The sequence below is a fragment of the Maylandia zebra genome, linkage group LG13, assembly GCF_041146795.1.
Source record: "Maylandia zebra isolate NMK-2024a linkage group LG13, Mzebra_GT3a, whole genome shotgun sequence".
NCBI classification, from domain to species: domain Eukaryota; kingdom Metazoa; phylum Chordata; class Actinopteri; order Cichliformes; family Cichlidae; genus Maylandia; species Maylandia zebra.
Genome location: NC_135179.1, coordinates 5,166,608 through 5,190,615, shown reverse-complemented (window position 1 = coordinate 5,190,615; position 24,008 = coordinate 5,166,608). Strand labels below are relative to the sequence as shown.

Sequence of the window (24,008 nt, the reverse complement as noted above, 5' to 3'; positions counted from 1 at the left end):
AGTTTGCACCTGAGTCATGACAGCTTCACTAATGTAGACGGGCTGCAGACTTGAATATGCAACTCCCTTTACTCATGTCATGAGTAATGAGAACACAATTTTTCTTTCTAAAATATTATGTTGAATCTTTAAATGTAGTGAAGCCATATTCTTATTGCATGCACTCTATCCTAACAATGCTCTATCAGGTAACATTACCTCATAGTGTTTGGTAATTATTTTGATCAGAGAAGTTTGATTAAACACTCACTGGTAGCAGATTAAAGATACATGAATATGAATGATTCATGTTACAAAGTCATACTATACCTACTATACGTCACAAACAGTTTGACATATAATATTTTAACATAAAACCAGTACTTTCACTTTCTGGTGAAGACAGGTCTTTTTTTGTAACTTAGATTTTTACAGTATATCCCCGTGAAATGCCAGAGGAGCATTTCAAAAGACTTGCTCTCTCTTTGTCTCTCTCGTGCTCACACTGACGTCAATGCTGAGACCTACTCTTTTGGGTCAGGGGCAGGCTTTGAATCTGTTCTCACATAAGCTGTGATTGAAATAAAATGAAATGTCTGAGAAGTGAGTGTAGCTTCTGGCCAGATAAAGCAAGTCCCTATTTCTCCAACAGTGATATAAGTGCATTTCGAAGTATTGAGGATAAAGGTTATCAACAAATCCTCCCACAGTGCAGGAAGTCGGCAGTCTGTCCTTTAAAAATTGCTAATACCTGATGATATCCCATATTCCTTTTAAAAGAGTGTTTAGCATCTCTCTGTGTGTGTGTGTGTGTGTGTGTGTGTGTGTGTGTGTGTGTGTGTGTGTGTGTGTGTGTGTGTGTGTGTGTGTACAGAGAGAGAGACAAGCAGAAGAAGATGGCCATAGTGACACCGAATGACAGCAACATCAAGAGGAACACGAGAAGCTGGAGAAGTACCAAGGGCTCAGAGAAGAGCCCAAGAAGAAGTGGAGGGTGAAGGTAACAAGTGGTAATCAGAGGTGCGGTGACTCCCAAGCTAGGTGAGTGGATCCAGCAGATCCCAGGAATAACATCAGAGATCTCTGTCCAGAAGAGCGCAGTCCTAGGAACAGCTAAGATACTGTGGACCCTCAAACTCCCAGGCCTCTGGTAGAGGATCCGAGCTTGAAGGATAAACTGCCCACAAATAAGGGAAAATGTGATTTGGACTTCTGATGTGAGTCTAAATGTAAGAGGTGTGTTTCTAAGCCATCAGGTTGTGTGTTCTGCCAGATGATGGGTGGACTATTCATGGATAGATGAACTATTTGACACAAATGTGTCAAATCACTCACTGACCTAAAATTGTCTGCTATTCAAAGTAATTGCATTTTTCATATGACAGACAGGAAGGAAGGTCAGGAAAGAAACAAACAATCAGAGTTCAGAGAGAATCAAAATCATCAAGGAAAGCCAGAGAGGCAGTGCATTTCTGTTAAAGGATGTCAAATGATTCTTTCATCTTTATTCACAGGTTATTACAGCTCTAATTTTATTTCCCCCAAAGTAATTTTTTTTTAAAATTGAGCTTTTATTTTATTTATATAGCCCCACATCACAAAAACAGGCACCTCAAGGTGCTTAATATTGTAAAGACCCTATAATAATACAGAGAAAGCCCAGCAATCAGACAACCCCCTATGAGGAAGCATTTTGGCGACAGTGGAGAGAAGAAGCTCTCTTTGAACAGGAAGAAACCTAGAACCAGGCTCAATGAGAGGGGCAGCCATCTGCCATGACTGGTTGGGGGTGAGGAAAGAGGGACAAGCAAAACACATTCTGTGGAAGAGAGCCAGATTAAACATAACTCATAATTAAATGCAGAGCACATGCATAAACACGTGGATAGTAAAAAGGGGTTAATGAAGAGAAGGAGAAACAGTGCATCATGGGAAGCCCCAGCAGCCCTAAGTCTATTGCAGCCTAACTAAAGGTGGATTCTGGGTCACCTGATCCAGCCCAAACTATATGTTTTGTTGAAAACAGAAGAGGGGTGTTAAAGCTGAAGGTGCTGCCTCTCATACTACTTTATATCCTAGAAACCACAAGTAAGCTAGCAGTCTGAGAGGGAAGACCTTCTGTGTGAGGTGAAGGATTTTAAATTTGATTTTGATTTTAACAGGGAGCCAGTGAAGAGAAGCCAATACAGGAGGAATATGCTCTCTTTTTCTAGTCCCTATCAGTACTTTTGCTGCAGCTTTTTGAATCAACTGAAGGCTTTTCATGGAGCTTTTAGGACATTCTGTTAACAACATATTCCAGTAGTCCAGCCTAGAAGTAATAAATGCATGAACTAGTTTTTCAGCATCACTCTGAGACAGGATATTTCTAACTTTAGAGATATAGTGCAAATAGAAGAAATGCATGTTAAATACATGCATTGAAGGACATATTCTAATCAAAAAATATTCTAAGAGTTCTCCCAGTGTTACTGGAGGCCAAGGCAATGCCAACCAGAGAAACGATCTGGTTAGATACCATATTTATAAGTTTTTTACGGCCAAGTACAAAAACTTAAGTTTTATCTGAATTTAGAAACAGAAAGTTAGAGTTCATCCAGGTCTTTATGTCCCTAAGATGTTCCTGCAGTTTAACTAATAGGTGTGTGTTATCTGGGTTTGATGATAGATAAAGCTGGGCATCATCTGCATGTGATAAAATTGTCAATAACATTTGGCCTAGCATGGAACCCTGTGGAACTCCATAATTAACCTTAGGTCGTGAAGAGGACCTCCCATTTACATGAACAAACTGGAGTCTATTAGACAGATATAATTCCCCATGGGTACCTTTACTGTATTAAAATATTATGGTTAATATGAGGTCTAGTAGGACAAGCACAGAGATGAGTCCACTGTCAGAGGCCATAAGAAAATCATTGGTAACCTTCATGAGAGCTGCGTCTATACTGTGAGGGGTTCTGAAACCTGACTGAAACTCTTCAAATAAGCCATTCCTCTGCAGATGATCTGTTAGTTGTTTTGCTCTCTCAAGAATTTTTGAGATTGGCCTATGATTTACTAAGACAGCTGGGTTTGTTGTTTTTTAGGTGACAGTTTAACTACTGCCAGTTTGAAGGCCTGTGGTACTTAGCTGATTAACAGAGATAGGTTGATCATAAGACTAAATATTGGTAGTATTTCTTTGAGCAGTCTTGTCCTGGCTACAGTACTGAGGGGAAACCTAGGGTTGTTTATAAAGCAGCAAACTGTAACAAGCTTACGTGTTATCTGTTTAAAAGATATTGAGTGTTATACCAGGAAGACAAGTATTTGTGATCTGAGGCCTTCTTTTTGCAATGAACTACAGTATCCAGAGTCGCATGTAATGAAGATGTAAAATATTAGCAAGATAAATGACCTCTGTGGGATCCAAGATCAGGTAGGTGCTCTGCACTAGGTTTAGTATCAAACAAACAGAAATGCATATTGTTTATCATAGTTTGTATGTCTCGCTAGTATTCTAAGAAATTAAATACACATTTAAGAATTTTGTGATACATAACTTAGAAATGGTTTAGTGCTAATGCAGAAATAATGTGCAATTCATGTAGCAAAGCAGACAGTGAGGGTATCGGTCTGTGACTGGATGGCATTCAATATATTTGCACATAGATGTCCAGATTTTGTGTTACTTATCAGTAAATTAAGGCTCAATAGAGCAATAGTCACCCACTGCAACCTACTGTTGAATGAGTCCGACTAAGTCCCTTATTCAGAAAAAGTCATCGCCGTGCCACACAGCTCTGCATGTTTGATTTGGCAGATTTTTAAACCAGATCATCTTGCTGACGAAAACTCCAGTCCCCATTGCGTCTCCACTATGACCTAAGCAATAATCCATCTTAACCTTTACTTTCCTATGTATCAAGCTGAAAATGTAAAAGAGTCTAAACTAACATTTACAGCTAACCTGTTCAACTAATAGTGATGTGCAATGCCACTGATTTCCTTTCTGATCTGATACCAAGTAATATTCAGGGTGGTATCGACGATACTGATCCGATACCGATACTTTGTACAAAAACTTATTTTATTTATTGTATCTCAAATTATAGCATCATAATGATTACAGGACATCAGATTACTTGTTCTTATCACTTAATAATGCAGAGTTATCATGTAGAAATGAAAAAACTCAAGTTGTGCCTATTTGAACACCTTGCCTGCCTGCAGCACTAAAGGACTCCGTGACGTCTGTCTCGCCCTAGCAGCACCTGTCCCTCTCCTCCTCTTCAGTTCGCCTCAACATACGCTCGTTATATTCTGTGATATGATTTGCTCTGAGGTGTTTGACAAGGTTAGTGATGTTGCCACAACCATACATGCCAACCCTTCCGATTTTTCCGGGAGAATCCTGAATTTCAGTTCCCCTCCCGAAAATCTCCTGGAGCCACCATTCTCCCGAATTTCTCCCAATTTTCCACCCGGACAAGTGCGCACGCCAAGGGGCTGCGAGTTATTGTACAGCCGTATTTCGCACATGACTATGAAAGGCGGAAGAGGAAGTAGTTCCTTTGAATGTACACAATCCGAATGTTATAGTTTCTTTCGACTGTGTTCCTGTTAATGATAAACTACAAATGACTAAAATATCGATATTTTAATGTGAGAATCGATTCTAGAACATAAATGATTGGTATCGGAGGAATCGATATTTCAGGATCGATCCGCACATCACTATCAACTACTACATTCACATTACTCACATTAGGACACCTGTCCAGTTCAATAGGTTGGGGAAAATAAAGAATTTATTTTGCATACACATTATGTACAGTTTGACAGCTTTTGTTTTGTTTGTTTGACCTTTGGTATGTCATCAGAGGCAGGGGATATCCTTAATATTATCATCTTAAGCACACAGCTCTGAGTGTGAGCACAGCAGCCCTGCTGTTCAAACTCTCTGATTTGAGAGGCAAAATCATAAGAAGCTAGCTTAAGTGGAGGGTGGTCTAAAGGAGGGCGGGAGCTAAAACAGCTTGTTTCAGACAGAAGATAAATTGAGGGGTTGAACAAAGCCCAGCAAGATGTTTTTTTTTTCTTTTTTATCTGGAATCGTGCAAAGGCACAGTTCAGAAATTTTAGATATGGAGCTCAAAATATGAATAATAGATTCTATTTGACCTAAGAGGAACTCTCTACTCATGCTGGTTTGGTAAGCAAGCTGGGAGATGATGACAAGCTACTTGTACTATACACAGTCTCTCTCTCACTCACACACACACACACACACACACACACACACGCACACACACACACAGAGCGAGAAGCCTTCATTACTTATAGAGCTTCTTGACATGTCAGCCCCAAAGACCTGAGGCCAACCTCTTCCCTGCACAATCCTGTCATGGCGGATGGCGGAGCAGTCAAAGGTCCTAAATCTACAGGCGCCTAGTGACACGTGACATTATGACTGACTATAAAAGACCACGTCCCTTTTACTGCTATCTCTGACACTCTTTTCCACTGTCAACCCTTCGATTTGTATTTCCTCTCAGTAATGAATCCAGCAACTCTACTCTGAGACGTGAAAATTTCAACTTTCAGTACATTCATTAAATAGGATTGAAATCCAGACATGAAAGCAGGCGTACAAGGGCATGATCCAATAACACTAAATGGTAATATGGATCTCAGCTATGGCACCTTATCAGCCTGGTAAAATGCAGTCCAATCATGATCTAAAATTACAAAATCAGCCCGTGTCTCAGTGATGTTTTTAAACTCCAACACAAACCTGACAGTTTCACAGCTTTACATAAATGCCCAGCAAAGATTTCACTGCATTTGCTCTTATGAACCCGCACCACTACAACAATGTGTGTGGGTATTTTCACACACGCAAACATTCGCACACTAATTTGCATCGAGCCAACATCATTTATTTGTATGTGTGCTTTCGTCTCCATACTTTGTGTACAAATATGAGATGAGTATTTACAATAACAATGCTGTCATTGCATCAGTGTATGACTGTGTGTGTGTGCCTCTGTGAATTTGGTTTGATATTTTTGCATCTCTGTGTTACAGAATTTTGCTAAAGTGGTAACTCCCTGGAAAAGAGGTTGTCGACTGTCAGTCAGCTGTCAGCCGCAGGTAGAACATGAGGTGAATGTGAAAGTCTGCGAGCAGCAAAACATTCAGAACAAGACAGGTGCTGGAAATATAGGAGACAGAGGGTAATAGTCAGAACTGGGTTTGAAAAAGGGAGCTGTTAATTGGCTGGAATTCAATATCTCCTCCCCATGTATAGTTCTGTACCTATGTGTTTGACCTACAATCACCCATTATGTGGTCAATTATGAATCATCGAAAATCATTGAATCATTGTTCATGTCCAAATTCATGGGCTGCATCCTCCTGAGGACCCAGCCTTCGCGGTCTACGTGGGCCAGGTCCTCAGAAGGTCGGGTAGGCCGGAAGTAAATGGCTGAGGAAATTGGACGGTCCAGCCTTCTGATTAGCGTCACCGCTGTCTCGGTGGAGTTTAATAAACTCAGCCGTCTGCTCCTTGCTATCTAAAATATAACAGGACACTGGCGTAAACTCTCAACTGTCTCATACTTCTGTTTAATCAGTTTTCTGTTTGATGTTTATTCAGCTGTGTAAAAACCAAGGAGGAACCCACCGGTGAATAATAAAGTTTTATTTTATCTAATCTAATCTAATAACTTTAATCTCAGCCAAACCGATTTACTCACAAACAAACAAAACACTGAAAAAGCCCAACAATAACATTTTTAGGTTGTCTAAGTGACTTGTATATTACGTTTAACCTGAGTAGCAAAAGTCCGCGGTGATCTGAAAATGATGTGCCGGCAGTTGTGCCGTTCTCGGCGGCTTCAGTCACCCTCCAGCTCTCGGCTAGCTATCGAGCTGGTAGGTAACAAACGTCTCCGAAAACGTCGAAGCACTTTTGAAAATATGCGATGTCTTGATAAACCGAGCAGATATTTGATGTTTACACAGCTACTTTCTCGCTTGAAAATATGTTAAAAGCTTATTTTGTGACCCAGAAAGAGTAATTTTAAAATGTAGTAGCGGCCGCCATTGTTGGAAGCTGGAGTTTGGCTGGGCCGCGCTATGAATTCTGGGATATGGTAGGCCATGAAGGACAGACCCAACCCATCCTTCAAATTCGGGGAAAGGAGGACTCTGTCACTACCCGATCCGTACCGGAAACCCGATCGGTACCCTGCATGCGCAAATCTTACGTCACTTCCTCTCTTTGCCAACATTGCGACGTTCAATATATTTGAATGATACAGTTAGCGCCCAGTTAGCTCCTAGCATTTCTCAACAGCTCTGCCTCCTTTTCGACTACCGGGACATTTAAACAATGGATAATCCGTATACAAACAAATTCACGCTTTTCTCCTCAACAGAGAGCGTTCCCCGATTGAACAACAGCGCTGTCAAATAAGAAGAATGGCGCCTAATTACAGAGTTAATAATACAGACTTTGAAATATGTCACGTGAAGATTCATCAGCCAGATGAAGTGTTTACTGACAATTGACAGTGATAGCGGACATCATCATCACTATTCCAATCAATCCTCTCCACACAGACAAGTATAAACACACTCGATTATCACTAAATCAAATTTAACACACGTTTGTAATGACGCTAATTCAGTTTACAATAGGGTTCATTCGCTCAGTCACCAGGTGGCAGTATCCTCGTACACTGGGGAGTAAACTGCCATTAAACGAACAGAAGAAGAAGAAAACATCCGCACATGCGCGGTATGGATCGGGTAGACCCGATTTGTACGGTCCGACTTTGCACATGTGCAGTAAGGATCGGAGAGTCCTGATCCGTAACTATCTTTTTATTTTTCGTTTTTGTCTGCATTATATTAAATGTTTCATTATTGAAAACATTTTAAGAGATACTTGTTATTCTTAACATCTTAACAGATACTCTGACCCGTAACTATCGTAAAACGCTTCGACCGGAAGTAGACACCTTTCGCGCATGCGGGGTACAGATCGGGTTTCCGGTATGGATCGGGTAGTGACAGACGCATTTGTCGGCTGCATTCTTAAGAGTCTACGAATTTGGACAGCCTTCGGCTCGTCGCTGTGACGTAATCGGTCTACAAATGCGGCCTTAGGAGGATGCAGCCCTGAATGAGTCTGTCCTGAATTAAACAGGAAGCAAAGATCAACTGTGTCTGAACACTGAAAGGTGAAGAGCACGATGAAGGGAAAGTTTGAAGGAATGGTCTAAAAAAAAAGTCTAAATAAATAAATTATAGAAATTAAGTCTGCTCTGAACTTAAATTGATTCTGGTGAATTCTTGGTACTGTGACAGTACTTGATAAATTAGAGAAGTAAAAAGAAAACATGATCAGCACAACAGTACGCCACATTCAGCAAAGCAAAATAGAGAGTTTTAACGTTTACCGTGTGTCTCAAGGCTTAACACCATAATTGCCAGGATTCCGAACTCCTGAGAACCACCACTAAAATCATTTCTTCAAAAAGTAATTTTCATCTGATTTTTTTTTTCATATTTTAAGTAAGATTTGACAAAACAAGTATTTAAACGTAATATTTACAGGTTTTAACATTTTTTATCAATGATTTAGATCATTTCATTACCGACCGTAAATGAAAAATACACATTCGAATGAACTCACTCTACAACAAATCACACATCTAAAAATGTAATTACTCCAGAAAAATGGCTTTGGTTGCTTAAAAATGAAGATAGTACAAAACATAGTGTTGTGGAGTCCACTGTTTATTTGCTCTGGTTAGTTCAACTATCGTTACTCCGCTGCTCAGAACAGCCAGCATCTTACCTGGTTTCCCAGCTGTTCAGTCACACTGTGACATTTTCTTCTCCAGCGCAAAATCCCATCCTCAGCCTGCCAGTAATTAGTCACCTTTTATCTAACTACAGTGTCCTACATATGTTTTTAACAAACACAACTAGTTCTCGCTCATGTGTGTAAATAATTTTATTGCCAGGCAACCTGGCATGCAGCAATAGGGGTTATACATTCATTTCCATGGGGTCTAATGACCCCCTTGCCAGTTCTAATGTTAATAACATTATTTTTATCTTCAGAAACCTGGTAGTGACGGATAAATGTGAGTTAGCAGGGAGAGTTGGAGCTCTTGCCTACACTGAAATAAATATGTTGACTAATTTGTTCTATAAACATGACACTTAATGATAATAAGCTAATAAGCTTGTGTGCAATATTTTGTGGGTTCTCCTTCTTTTTTGAATGTCAAATTTGTCTCCTTTAATATATCTATGTGTTGCCTGTGCACATGCATATAGCTTCACATAAATGTTTGCTTTAGCACAGTCGCATACATGATTTTTTTTTCTCATTATAGTGGTAAAAACAAGATTTTTAGTTCCTGTAACATCAGTTCGAGTTCAAATGTGTTTATTTCTTGGTATGCTTGTTAGTGTGCAAAAGATGAGTGGGTAGAAGAAGGCTTGTATATAGGCTTGTGTGCTTTTTTTATGGGAAGGATGCTGTTTGTGATTTTCTGACTATGACTAGGTGCCTCTCTACTGCTTTCCAGTCTCCTCATCAAATTGATCTGCCTGAAAGTTTGCTATACTGAATGTCCTCTTTCCCCTTAGGAGAGCAGGTCCTGTTCACAGACTGATTTTTTTTCATACTCCTTCTCCTCTCCATCTTTCTTACGAATGCCATCAGGTGTCCCAAAGGAGAAAAACAAAGAGAGATAAATTTGGGATATAGACGAGTCAATATTGACACCATGATGTTTTTCTTCCATTGCGCATATCATATCAACTGAATACTGACAAGAAGAACTGCGAATGATCATATCCAATCAGAAAATTAAATCTGAATTCCCAACACTGCATGAAATCCATCTCCTCTGTGTTAACCTTGTACTCAACTCTCCCTAAAGTTACTCTTGTTTATATGCTCTAATGCTGCTGGAGGAATGAAACAAAGCCTTCAGAAATGTTTTGAAGTGGAAATTGGTTATCCCAAACTGATACTCGGCAGATTTTAGATCTTTAAAATGTAAGCAATTGTACAGTGAGGTGCAGATATAATCTGTGTAACTGTGACATCCCTGCTGGATATGACTGCAAGTTGCACTCATGTAATTCGTAGGTTTTACATGCTTGGGAATCAATATTTTTATGTCTGCAGTGAAAAAAGCACAAAACAGCAAGGTTGGCAGCCATAAATATATTTTGGCTTTCCATCATAGTGCCCTCCCACTCCCTCTGCCAATCTACTGCATTAGACTCATTAGAACAGGTCCCCAGATCCTCCTTATCTTTTATACTGAAGGATGCAAAAGGAAAATGCTTTTTTCCTGATTACTGGCACTATTTAAATTTAATGATGCCACCATTAAATCACTTAACATGTAGCATGGGTAAAGGGTTAGGGTTAGGTTAGGGTTACAGTGTCTTACATAGTGATGACATTTCCATGTAAGCTGCTGTTTTATCCACCCCACTTGAAATGAAAAGCAGAATTAAACTCCAATGGGGATAACTTGCAACACAGTCTGAAGGCAGTTTGTGAAACAGTCAAATTTTCCTTTTCTTATTTATTCATGTTAATGAATAATAACTAAATAATCCTTCATTAATATGGAGGTAGTGGGATAACCTTAGATGTTGCAGTTTGAAAAGGAACCAGCCTTTTTTGTGTGTTACTTTAATTCAATGTTTTATTTTCATTTACTTGCAGTGGGTGTAAAAGCCTACGCATTTTGTTTGAGCAAAATGTATTAGAGCCTCATCTGTAAATGAAGTGTAAAGTTTTTAACCTTTACATGTTTATCCCTCAACCCTGAACATGTAACCACTATGTTACCGATGAGACAGGTTGGCTTTTTATCATATATACATGTTTTGGATATTAGAAAGAGAAAAATTAGGCATATTTATTCACAGCTTCAGTTTGTGAATTTTTAAGCACATACCCATGTTTTAAAGACAAAACCCAAAGTTATGCAGTTGAATCAAAGGTATAAATGTGCTTTGGTATTCAAATTTCTCAGATGTTAAAATGCTGCTGGTATCACACTGGATTCTGTATAAAATCTTCAGGGACTAAAGAATACCTGCTGTAACCATACCTCTTTTGTGAGAACTTTGCAAACAGTGAAGCTGTAAAAGCAAGAGATAAAGACAAAACCAGGCAACCTGCTGCAACAAAGGAAGCATGCAGAGACAATGAGGTAGGGTAGTAGTTTTCCCAGACACTGCTCCTGCGGTGGCTTAATATCTGATAACGAAGTAATGACTCAGTAAAATATGATGTGTCATGTTGTTCATGTCAGATTATATGCAACCAATTATTATTATTATTATTAGTAGTAGCAGTAGTATCACTATCATGCTTCTAATTTTCTCTATTAATCTTTAAAGTAATTGTTTCTTGACTTTCACTATCACCTTTGTCCACTCCAGCACAGTTTAACAAGACATGGTGCCTTGTTATCTCAGTTGTCCTTCTACATTGAAGAAATACTTTTCACTTTAATTCCATCTTGTGCAGTCATCTATATTGGATATTCTGATCCAGATTCAGCAGCTTTGTCTCTGTGATAACACGAGACAGAAGGCTCACTTCCTTTATCACTAAAAATCAATTTATCACAGTTGGTTGTGGTGCAGCAATTCACAACCCTCATCTGTTATCTGTTTCAGAAATAGTACAGAAGTACAAATGACAAGTTGTGAGGCGGGACTACTGAAAGACAGCACTGGTGTCTCCATGCCAACCTAAACTAGTGTATTACTCACTTAGTCTGTGGCAGTAAAAGAACAGCTGTAACAGAAGCTGCTTTGATGTTTTCATGGCCTGTGACACTGCCGTCTAGCTAAGCCACATCCCCCCCCCCCCCCCCCCCCCAGTGACCAATCTTAAGCATCTTTAATCCCATGACACTGTGTGAACTGTTCAAAATACCACATATCCTCTCCATGCCATTTGTCCCAGCTGGCGACCACCAAGATTACAGCATGACAAATAGAAGAATTGAAATTGAATGGAAAATTAACATGGCTTCTGAAGCCAGTATGGATGATGGTCCAAGCGGATGCACTATATTTAACAAAACTGAATTTAAGAGACATACATGTATCCTTAAACACTTACATTTGTTGTAAGATTACTAAATGTCTTTTAAAGTTTTCTCTTTGGAGATTTGCTGCTTTTTCACTTATCACTTTCAGTCCAGTCCTTGAATCTTAACAATTATCACTGGATTTTGGTTTATTTGTTTTGTTATAAAAGTCACAGAATTCAAATGAACCAGTGTTGTGTCTACACATAACAGACAACTTAGCAATGAACCATTTGAAGAAACTGGACAAAAGAACGAGGACAAAAGAAAAAAAAATAGAAAAGAAAAAATAACTATTAACAGCAGATGAACAGTGAAGACCTAACACAGGACCTGAGAGATGCACATAGCTGTACTGCAGGCTGTCAAAATGTTATTCTTAAGGAAGGGGAACAGGGATAAAGATGAGATATTGTAAATTACCCAATATAGTAATATATAATTACCCATATAGGTCTTAAATTTGGATCAATCACTTTATAAATTGTTTGGCTGGTCAATCAGTACAGAAGAGGTCAGGAGAGGGCTACAACAGTGAGTCTCTATGACCATCTGCACAACATGGTAGATGCTCTGTTACAGCTCAGGACTGCATTTCAGCAAGTGGTGTCATGGATCTTGTGAAAATGAATCAAATTGTGAAAAATGCCATGAAATTCTGTTCCACCATCTAATCTAATCTGGAAAGCATCTGATTGGCAAAGTCTTAATTTTTCATCATGGCAGTGATCCCAAAGTGATCACCTAGGCCTTTGAAGTAAAAATATATCTGGATAGAAAAACATAAAATAGAACAGTTTTGCCTCTTCCAGGGTCTGAGGAATCAAAAGGAAGTCAGCATCAGAGGGACAGCTCAGGAATGTCCTAGCGGAGTAGAGTTAGCTTATATTCTGGAACAGAAAAAAAGGGAAAAAAGAAAGAAGGGGGGGGAAAAGGGATCAAGAGTCAACAAAATGTAAAGGCCATGACTCAGATGTCAAGAGCAGGGAGCTATTAGTCTTCTACTCCTCAGTGATCTACCCAGTGCAAGTGTGTCACAATAATGTGTCCACCTAATATGATTAAGTCTTGCCACAGCACCGCAAAAATCCAGTTGGAAGAATACGTTTCAAAGGCCTTTCTCCCACTGGGTGACAGCGAAGCGATTCATCCTCCTACAAAGAAAATCCTTGACCAATCTTTACATAACACAGACACAAGGTTCTCTCTAAAACTGACCAAATTTATGGTAGTTGGAGTAGAAAAGCATGCCAAGTTTCTTAAATTATGCGTTTCACTTTAGATTAATAAATATATTTTTAGAGAACTGAAAGTGTCCGTATGAAAATGTTTTTTTATGAAAGAGTTGCCCAACTGTGTTGAACTGCTGTGGCCTTACACAAAATGTAAACAGTGTATACGAGTATGGCTTTGCGATGTTAGTTTTACATTCATTCATTATAGTATTTGTTTTCTGTGAATGAATGGTACTGACTTTATCAAAGTCCTGATGTTTCCTCTTGTGTGGTTGTGAAGAGTTGACATTGTTAGTTTTGCTTCTGTGACTTGCTTTGAGGGTGTCTTGCAGCATTTTCTATCATAAGTTAAATATGACAAATTAGAAATGATTAGTAATGGCTCTTTCTTATATGCAAAAAAAACCCACACTTATGACAATTACATTTTTTCTTTTCTTTTTTCCCCAAGTGATAATATAATCAGATTTAAATGAGGATTTGTGTAATGTTAATGCAAATTCAAAGGAACCTGTAACAAATGAACTTGCTGGTTCAATTTAGTATGTTTTAATTCCCATTAGTTTCTTCAGAGTCATCTAAACAATATCAGGAAACGGGATTGCTCCAAACAGAGCTTGTACATTCATCTGACTTTCAAAAAATTGCCCCAGTGAGGTTATTTCCATTAATCACTTAGCATGAGTGCTTCCACTAAATAGGTTGTTGATTAGATCACTTCACTTTAGGTGTCCAAAACAACTGTCATTGTCCTGTTATCACAAAGTACAAACATGATGCACTGATGCTGTCAACCAATTTCTGGGGAATGGATCCATCTGTCTGCCATCTGCCACTGATCAGGTAATTTGTCCACTTATACTAGTTGGTAATGCTAATAAAAATGTGTTCTAGTTAGAATTCATGACAAATAATGACTCAAAAACATGGAGAAAGAATTGGGGATAAACTCAAAATGACAATGGGAAATGTCTAGATTATGTGTTCTCTTTGGAGAGTCCAAACGGCTCTTGCAGACTTCAAACTATGCCAAGTTAATATATGTTCAATATGGTATTGGAAGTTTGTACAATGGCTCAGAAAATTCCTCCATAGTTAGGCCCGTGTTATCATCATGGACACTTCGGACACGTCAAGAAGCAATCTACAGGGTGGGCCATTTATATGGATACACCGTAATAACATGGGAATGGTTGGTGATATTAAAGTCCTGTTTGTGGCACATTAGTATATGTGAGGGGGCAAACTCCTCAACATGGGTGGTGACCATTGGGGCCATTTAGAAGTCGGCCATCTTGGATACAACTTTTGTTTTTTTCAATAGGAAGAGGGCCATGTGACACATCAAACTTATTGGTAATGTCACAAGAAAAACAATGGTGTGCTTGAGGAGTTTTCCCCCTGAAACCTGGCCCCACCTTATCATGCGAATTCCTGAGGTCAGATGGCCCAGGATGTGAGTGGGCGTTAAGGCGTCTGGGAAGGTGATAAGGTGGGGCCAGGTTTCACAATGAACACACCCGAAACTCTGGCTGATTGGGACCCACACCCAGTTTCACACCTTGGCTCAGACGATTAGAGGATCATCAGGGGGTCCTTTTGTCCCTCTGTGGGGGGTTACTCCCACTAGGTTTATATCTGGGACTCTCCACCATTTGACCTTAGAACTAAAGAAGCTTCTCGGATGGGAGGTGAAACGTCTTCAAGCAACTTAAAGAAGTCCAGACGCTTTTCTTTGCAAGCTCCTTTGACTATAACATATATTTTTATTTTACTTATTTTAGGTCTGTGAAGCCAAACTTGATGCTGGGGATTTATTTTTGTCAGTGGAGTCAAATGGTAAGTTACAATTTGTGCATTTTGTCATACTGGAAACACCACAGATTATATTTTAACTTAATAGCTCTGTAGAACAAATGATATAAATATTGTAGTGTCAGGGTACTTCTTAAGAAGTAATATTGCACTATTGATGATCGCATGCAGGTGGCATAAACTAAATATTCAGACGTGCTACCAACAAATGATTCATTAACAAAAGCAATGGAGCAGACTGTTTAGGTTGTGGTTGTAATAACATCCATAACTGCAGGTTTGTCATTAATTTATTTTCACAGGTCTAGATGATCACATGTGTCTTTGTAATTTAAATGAGGTGGACTTGGAAACCTTGCACTCTTTTGGGTAAATTGCTGTCCACTACATATACACAGAATGTGCACAGTATTTCAGATCTAAAACGGGAGTATGTAATGGACTTGCTGGCTTTATTGTAAAAAGCCTGTTGTGTAACTTTAATGAGGCAGTTGGACTAAAGCAATATTGCTCGTCAGGGTAAACATCTGAGGAATAAGGAAATTGTTACTTGTCCTTTTACTCAGTGTTCTTTTAATCGCACGTTTACTAAAGTTTTACATCACATAAGTCATTTTCACAATCATTCTACTTTAAAAGATTTCAAGACAGAGCTTATTGTTCTCTGAACTTCCTTGTTCACTGAAAGGCAGGTAAAGTGCATCTTTTTGTTTGTTTGCTTTTGTGTGTTTGTGTTTTCTCTAAAGGGCCTCGGATGACGGTTTGCTTAAATTTGGGTCTCAAAGACTTTTTTTCAATTCTGCCTGTACTCCCCACCCCTCTTCTTCTATTGCTCAGGTTGAAGCAGAATTTGCCCGTCAGCAGCTCCGCCTGGTCCGGCCTCCGAGTCTGCAGATCCGCCTGGTCCGGCCTCCGAGTCTGCAGTTCCGCCTGGTCCGGCCTCCGAGTTTGCAGCTCCGCCTGGTCCGGCCTCTGACTCTGCAGCTCCGCCTGGTCCGGCCTCTGACTCTGCAGCTCCGCCTGGTCCGGCCTCTGACTCTGCAGCTCCGCCTGGTCTGGCCTCAGCCTCTGCAGCTCCGCCTGGTCCAGCCTCCGAGGGTTCAGTTTTGTCTGCCCCTGAGGTCTCCAATCTGTCTGTTCCTGCTCGTCCTGCACATCCTGTCCGGCCTGCTCGTCCTGCACGTCCTGCTCGTCCTGCACGTTCTGTCCGGCCGATGACTGGACGCCGTTGCCGTCATGGACAGCCCTCTAAACTACGCCGCCGTCATGGACGGCCCCCTGTACTGCTCCGCCACCAGTGCCTCCCGCCCGGCCGGCCTCCTGACCTGCTCGGTCGCCGTCGCTGCCCCCACCGCCCACCCTGGTTGGGTTGTTTTTTTTTTTGTTTTTTTTTTTGTTTTTGGTGTTCTGGTTTGGGCTGTCTGGAAGCCAGCCCTTAAGGGGGGGGGGGTACTGTTAGGGTCCCTGGGTCGTTGACCCAGTGTTTTTGTGTTTTTGGTTCTTTGATTTTGTTATTTCATTATATTCTAGCTTTGCTTTATGGGTTTTAGGATTATTCTTAGTTTAGGTTCTCTGGGTGGGGTTTGGTTAGAGTTTTAGTGTTCTGGTTTTCTGTCTGGGTTCCATGTTGCTGTCTCCCCTTTCTGCTGTATTCCCACATCCAGTCAGTGTCTCTGTTCCCTTTGTTATAGTGCCTGCCCGTGAGTCTGTTATGTTTCCTGTTTTACTTTGAAAGTCCATGTGTGATGTTAATATGTCTGGTTTTGCTTCCTCTTGTCTCGTTAGGCCTGATTTGCCCCAGCTGTGTTTCCCTCCTGTTACCCATTCCCTGATTGCGCCCTCTGTGTATTTAAGCCCTGTGTTTCTTAGTGTCTGTGTCGTGATCTACTGTTTATTTTGCTGTGTGTTTTGTCTGTCCTGCGATCTACCGTTTATTTTGAGTTTTTCAAGTTATGTCATGTTGCGTTCAGAATTAAAGCCTTTTTTGAGTTCACGTCTGTCTCCGGAGTCTGCACCTTGGGTCCTATTCCTGCCTGCACACAGCCCCGCCTAACAAGGAGGGCTAACTAGGCTCATAAAATGCTTCGGTGATGATGTAAGTGTTCAACTGCAAAATCGAATCCTTTGTTTAAGTTTTAGGTTATCCAGTTCAACTGATGAACTCATTGAAAGATAGCTGATAAGTAAAGTCTGTCATCATATTTCACAACTGGACATTTAGTGTGGTAACTTTTACTGTGTATATTGGTGGTAGGTTGGATATCATATTCTACTTGAATGTCCTGATAAGCCCAATTCAAAATCTCCAATGTTGATGGAATTATGTATCAAAAAGCTGTGAATTTGGAGCCGTCTACATGCTTCATAAACACTGTTTAAAAAGTGTTTTTGTTTTCTTTTTGACTTCTTTGACCAGAGAGCTCTACACAAAGGAAGAGGGCAGAGGACCTCATTTTCTAAAGGAAGATCCCTCACAGACTCTCAAGACTGTGAAGGTTAGCATTGTTTCTTTTAGTAAATTTAATAATGACAGCACCACAGTGGATTTTAAATGAAACATGTGATAACATGTGTACTTCCTCCTCACCAACTGTATTATTACAAGATCTTTGACACTGGATTTGGTCTAGGTTTCAGAGAAACTAACTGGCAAGCTAGCATTGATATTATTAGTGTCTTGTGTTTATTCATGTCTTCACCAGGGTCTTTGACATTTCGCTGCTGTACTGTTCACTTCAGCTTTACATTTGATTTCTCACATTGTATATTGTAATGGCAGAGATATTAGGATAATTAAGGGGCTGCAGTGGCTGCTACCGCTGTGGGGGGCAATACTTTGGTGAAGTGTCCTGGACCCTGGAAAAGAGAATGTGTAGACTGGGTAAGCAATTAAAGGTTACTGGCCCAGAGTCATTGGGCAGCTGGGTAAAGGTGGATGTTGATATTCAGTGCCAATTATGCAACCTGTTCAGCCATGTCTATATGCTCTTTTTTCATGCTGTTAATATAAGGGGAAAAAATAAACTCTTACTGATTAAAGAAGCATTGTCTATGGAGCCACAATCTGATCCTGTAGTGTAGCTGCAGTTTGCACATTTCGTGTATTCTCAGCCACATTTGGTTTAGAGCACAGCCAATATTTAGCATAAGTAAATTTAAATTCACACACACTGGTGATGGCAAGCTACATTGTAGCCACAGCCACCCTGGGGCTCACTGACAGAGGCAAGGCTGCCGGACACTGGCGCCACCGGGCCCTCTGACTACCACCAGTAGGCAACGGGTGAAGTGTCTTGCCCAAGGACACAACGACCGAGTCAACTCTTGAGCCACGATTCAGTCATCCACCCATGTGTGTGAATGACTGAATGTGTAAAGCGCTTTGGAGTCCTTAGGGGACTAGTAAAGCGCTATACAAATACAGGCCATTTACCATTTAAATTGAAAATTGTTTGAATTCTGCAATTGAAGACATGCTCAGTTATTTATGAACATGGTCTTTGTTTAAAGCAAGAAATGGATTTGTAACATGGGGGTGCATATCTCATTCTGAAAACTTTAACAACTAATAAGTGTTACCCAAAGCCAATCACCATCAATCAAGGCATCAGTGTGGCTCTTCTTTGGAAAGACATGAATTCTTAAGCACAAGGGATATTGTGTAATTGTAATTGTGTATTTTTTATTTTTGTCTTTGAACCCTTTTATAGCCGACAGGTACTGAAGACACGTTTTCTAAGAGGATGAAAGTTGGCATTGTGATGGTGAAAGAAGACATCATCGATGTGTTGGTTGTCCTTGAGGCGGCAGTAATCCTGTCTAATCTGAGGGATGTCTCAAGTGCCATTTCCATGCTGATGGGCCTTCTTTTTGCCTTCAACATAGATTATCCAAAGGAACTTGAGGACATCTTTGAAGTCATTCAGAACGTCCTAATGAACATTGGTGGAAGTGTATGCAGAACTTTAATTGTATGCTGACAGCATACAATTGCCTTAGTGTTAAGGACAGTTTTTATTTTACTGTTTGTTTTTTAATACTTGCAAGTTCTCATTCTCACTTTTGTATGTCACTAAATGACTACACTTTACATTCCAGATTAGACAATTACTCATTTGTTCATGGTTTAAGAAACTTATGTGAACAACAATATAACGGTGGACTCTGCAGATGCTTATCTCATGCAAGTGAGTAGTTTTTCCTTTGTTTTGCAATTGAGCAGACTCAAACGAATGTTTCTGAAATATCCAGCTTATCAAATGTTTCAGAAGCATGCACTCATTTTCAGAGAAATTGGTTGTGTGGAATTTGTTGCAATTGTAAATGAAGACAAATACAAGAGTTTGATGTCGTAGTTGTTAAACTGATCTTTACTGTCACTTATCAAAGGTTTCGTACTATTTGAATATTTCAAGTTTTATGCTAACAGGTGTGACCGAGCACAACGAAGTTTAAAAAATTTGCAAATGTAAAGAATAACTAAGCGGCCGCTTATCGGGGCCTGGAGCCTGGGGCTCGCTTGGGCCCCTTCGGAGGTGGGGTGCCCCCGGCCTCTCGGCCTGGGGCTCGGTCACTCAGGCACAGCTGGGGGCCGGCGGAGCTCATGGGCGCGTCACTGCAACTCCCCCTGGCTTCTGCTCCGCGGCTGCTGAGTGAGCCCTCATCTGGGACTCTCTTCAGCTCTTACTGGAACAGTGGCGCGGCTGCCCCTCTGGTCTTCCTTGGTCTCTTATGTTCTGGGGGCCTCTGGATGTCTGGAGTTTGGATCTCCTCCATACCCGCTTCACACCCCGGAGGACGGGGCTGTGGCCCCCCCCACACACTCCCTAGCAGATCATTACATGGAGAAACCTTTGGAATACAAGCGCGCTGATCCACACAGGTATGCACACGGGTGTTCACTGCTCGTAGACCCAAATTACACCTTTCTTGGCTGCTACTTCGAAGCACATCTGTCCTGCGTGCTGCACAACAACATTGAATATTTAGTATTTACTGCTGTTTACACTTAGCTAGATTAATGCGATGGTGTTGTGTTTAGTATGTTGCTTTGTTTTTTTTTCTGCTTGTTTTCTATTCTTCTCTCAACAGGTGAGCCAGGAGATTTTTATTTTTTTTCTCCCCCCCTTTCTCACTGTCCCTCTCCCCTTCTGTTTTTCCTTTCCTTCCTCTTTCTTTCTCCCTTTCCTATCCCTCACTCATGTCTGTCCCATCTGTAACATCTGAAAATAAAATATAATAAATAATAAAAACAAAGATCGACCAAATGGACCAATACGGCAATGCCACGATGATCCATTTGGCAAAGTAAATCCATTGGGTATCCTTGTTGGTCTTCAGACAACAATTCTGATGGCTAAAGAACCAAATGGGACAGGCAAAAAATAAAAAAAAATAATAACTTTTCTAAAATAGTAAGTGTCCCGTTGATACATTACATTAATGCAGACTTTGTTGTTACTTTTAACACAGCAGGTATGGGTTTTTTTTTTTTTTTTGTTTTTTTTTTGAAAGTCTAAGCTCATGCCATGGTGAGGGTTCTGTTGACCAGCTGTCCACAATTCACAAGAATCACTACTGCTCCTAGAGTATTGGTCAGAATTTAATCTTCCCCCAAACTGGGCTCAAGACCAAGTTCAAATTTATTGTTTCACAGGGAGCAACCTATGAGTTTTGATGGATTGTGAGCCTGATGAGCTACGTCACTGATTTTTCTGTTTCTCAGATGCTCATGAGTAATTGTCTTGTCATGTTCTTAAAACAAACGTTCTGCATGGATTGATCAGATGGACTTTAATGGAATCTGTGGCTTTTTATTTTTTTTTTTTTCTGTAAACAACAAAAAATTAATTTAAAGGGATGTAGATATTTAAACCAGAGATCTAAGATAGCCCTAACAGGTAGTTTTTCTGAAATGGATGTTGGAAAGCTAAAAAAAAAAATACTTAAGATGTTCAATACACATTTCTTTACATCCAGTCAAGCAACTCTGATAATTAAAATGAAACTGATTTACGAGTTCACTCAGCTACCTTAAGGAGCTCAGGTAATTAATAAAGTTAAATCAATTTAGCTAACAGATTATGTTAAGCTAAAATAGATTCCCAAGTTAATTCAAATACTGTAGTAGTTCTTTTAACTAAAAAACCCAAGTCAACTGAACTTATACAAGAGTTGAAACAATAGATTATTTTAATTTAGCTGGAAGGGTTTTCCCAAGTAAAAATGACAATTAAAGGAGTTGAACTGACTAACAAATCTCAGTCAACTAAACTAAGACGAAAGTTTAGACAACATGTGATTTTTCATCAAAATAACATTTGGTTGTGTTACAAGAACAAACTTTATTTCTTGACTTAACTTAAAATTTTAAGGCAGCCCTTTACATCATATATTTAAGTTGAAACAAGTTATATTTTACAGTGCACCATGGTGGAACTGGACTTTGCTTCCCCGCCTCCTAACCGGCCCCAACGCACACCTGTGGCTTGTTCACGCTGATTCTGCTCTGGCTTGTAGTTAGTATTATTCCTGGCAGGCTAAGGCTGTGTCCCAATTCAGGGTCTGCATACTTGAAGTACACATTTTAAGTGTGATTACGTCACCGCCACGGCTGTCCCAATTCGAAGTGTACTTCAAATGCATACTCGAAATGCGCCGTCGATTTCCCCAAATATCAAGCGTGGTCTGGTGCACGCATCGTGGTCCCATATATCACACAATTCATAGCGCGGCGGTGGGTGTGGATAATTTTGCTGCAAAACATGGCAGAAGGGAGCGGCCGAAGAGTGAACTGTCAAAAGTACGTACTGAATATGATGTCACTTATTTATGTGCGAATGTTTAATAACGAAGAACATTAAAACATTGCTGTTGGCCACATGTCGGCAAAGTTGTGTGACATTAGTGATGTTTGTACTTTCAGCGTTAACTTGGTTGTAAAGCCTTTATACACACACATACATACATATATATATACACACACACACGTACCACCGGCAGATAGAGGAGGTGGCTGATATCCAGAAATCCTACCAGTGGCTGGACAAAGCTGGACTGAAAGACAGCACAGAGGCACTAATCATGGCAGCACAAGAACAAGCTCTGAGCACAAGATCCATAGAGGCTGGGGTCTATCACACCAGGCAAGACCCCAGGTGCAGGCTGTGTAAAGATGCCCCAGAGACAATCCAGCACATAACAGCAGGGTGCAAGATGCTAGCAGGCAAGGCATACATGGAACGCCATAACCAAGTGGCCGGCATAGTGTACAGGAACATCTGTGCCGAGTATAACCTGGAAGTCCCGAGGTCAAAATGGGAGATGCCCCCAAGGGTGGTGGAGAATGACCGAGCTAAGATCCTGTGGGACTTCCAGATACAGACGGACAAAATGGTGGTGGCTAACCAACCGGACATAGTGGTGGTAGACAAACAGAAGAAGACGGCCGTAGTGATCGATGTAGCGGTTCCAAATGACAGCAATATCAGGAAGAAGGAACACGAGAAGCTGGAGAAATACCAAGGGCTCAGAGAAGGGCTCGAGAGGATGTGGAGGGTGAAGGTAACGGTGGTCCCCGTGGTAATCGGAGCACTAGGTGCGGTGACTCCCAAGCTAGGCGAATGGCTCCAGCAGATCCCGGGAACAACATCGGAGATCTCTGTCCAGAAGAGCGCAGTCCTGGGAACAGCTAAGATACTGCGCAGGACCCTCAAGCTCCCAGGCCTCTGGTAGAGGACCCGAGCTTGAAGGATAAACCGCCCGCAGGGGCGTGCTGGGTGTTTTTTTTTATATATATGTCATTATAATCTCAGCCCAACAATCATGTTTTACAGTCCCGTGGTCTCAGCCTCAGATACTCAACTAATCAAAGTGATGTCATGACAAAAATGAATGACCAACAAATCATTTCTGTCAAACAAAGCTGTATGTAACGTTTCTCGCGGTTAGTATCATGGTTGCTAGGCAACCTGAACAGCGCGACGAAGGCCAGACCGTCCCATTTCACAAGCCTCTCACTTCCTCACTTCTCGTACTTATAGTACGCACCGTACGTAGTACACGTATTGCACGTACTTCAAGCGTGCAGACCCTGATTTGGGACACAGCCTAAGATTGCAGGACATGTTGCTTCCTTGCTGGATCATCGTACTACCTAGCGTCAGCATAGCCTAGCTACTCGCCTCTGCCTAACAGATTGTGACACTTTATTTGGCTGAATATGACTTATATTCATATTTAACAATTAACAGGTAGCAGTCAAAAAAAAGTAAAATAACAAAAAAAATAATTCCAAGTAAAATCTCAAATCTGAGCTTTCTGAGATGCATTTAACAGTTCCCTACAAACCTTAAACTCCAGTCTCAGGTGTTTTATAAACCACCTCTCCACCTGACTGCCATTGTGAACTCCTGTGAGGACATTTCAAACTGCCTAATCACGTAACATATATGGTGTATTTTCATATTTTCAGTGTATGGAATAATAAATGAGTGTTTTGTCTGTTGTTTGAGTAAAGATGGTCCATCATGATCTTGTCCATAAAATAAGCCATTTACATGATGCAATCTCCTTGTAAGAGAAATTCAGTAGGTCTAGAAAAAAATCACTTCAGTTTTAATTGTGTATAAATGCTATACACTATCATAGTTCTTGGCAGGACACAGTGTCTTGTCCTTTTGTACTAAGAGGATAGATTTGGTTTTAGCCTTTGCTTTCTTTTTTTTTTTTTTTTTTTTGGTCAGATTTGCAATTATGGCTTTCCATAGCTTACATTTAAATATCTTAGGCTGAAACTACTGGTTAAAAAATGTCAATATGAAGATGTTAGAAGTGAAGA

General features: G+C 40.4%; 1 protein-coding gene across 2 annotated transcripts; it reads left to right on the top strand.

The window, feature by feature from the left end:
• The first annotated feature begins 3,216 nt into the window (after nucleotides 1-3,216).
• On the top strand, nucleotides 3,217-20,542 carry LOC143421758 (uncharacterized). Of its 2 annotated transcripts, XM_076891446.1 has the most exons (6): nucleotides 3,217-3,400; nucleotides 15,139-15,193; nucleotides 16,007-17,264; nucleotides 17,586-17,664; nucleotides 18,880-19,356; nucleotides 19,599-20,542. In XM_076891446.1, the coding sequence occupies exons 1-3, from the start codon at nucleotides 3,375-3,377 to the stop codon at nucleotides 16,385-16,387; spliced, it is 462 nt and encodes a 153-aa protein (XP_076747561.1). In that variant the 5' UTR covers nucleotides 3,217-3,374; the 3' UTR covers nucleotides 16,388-17,264; nucleotides 17,586-17,664; nucleotides 18,880-19,356; nucleotides 19,599-20,542. The 2 variants fall into 2 exon arrangements, with proteins under 2 accessions (XP_076747561.1, XP_076747560.1); XM_076891445.1 differs by lacking the exon at nucleotides 19,599-20,542 and having other exon boundaries at nucleotides 18,880-19,586.
• The last annotated feature ends 3,466 nt before the right edge of the window (nucleotides 20,543-24,008 follow it).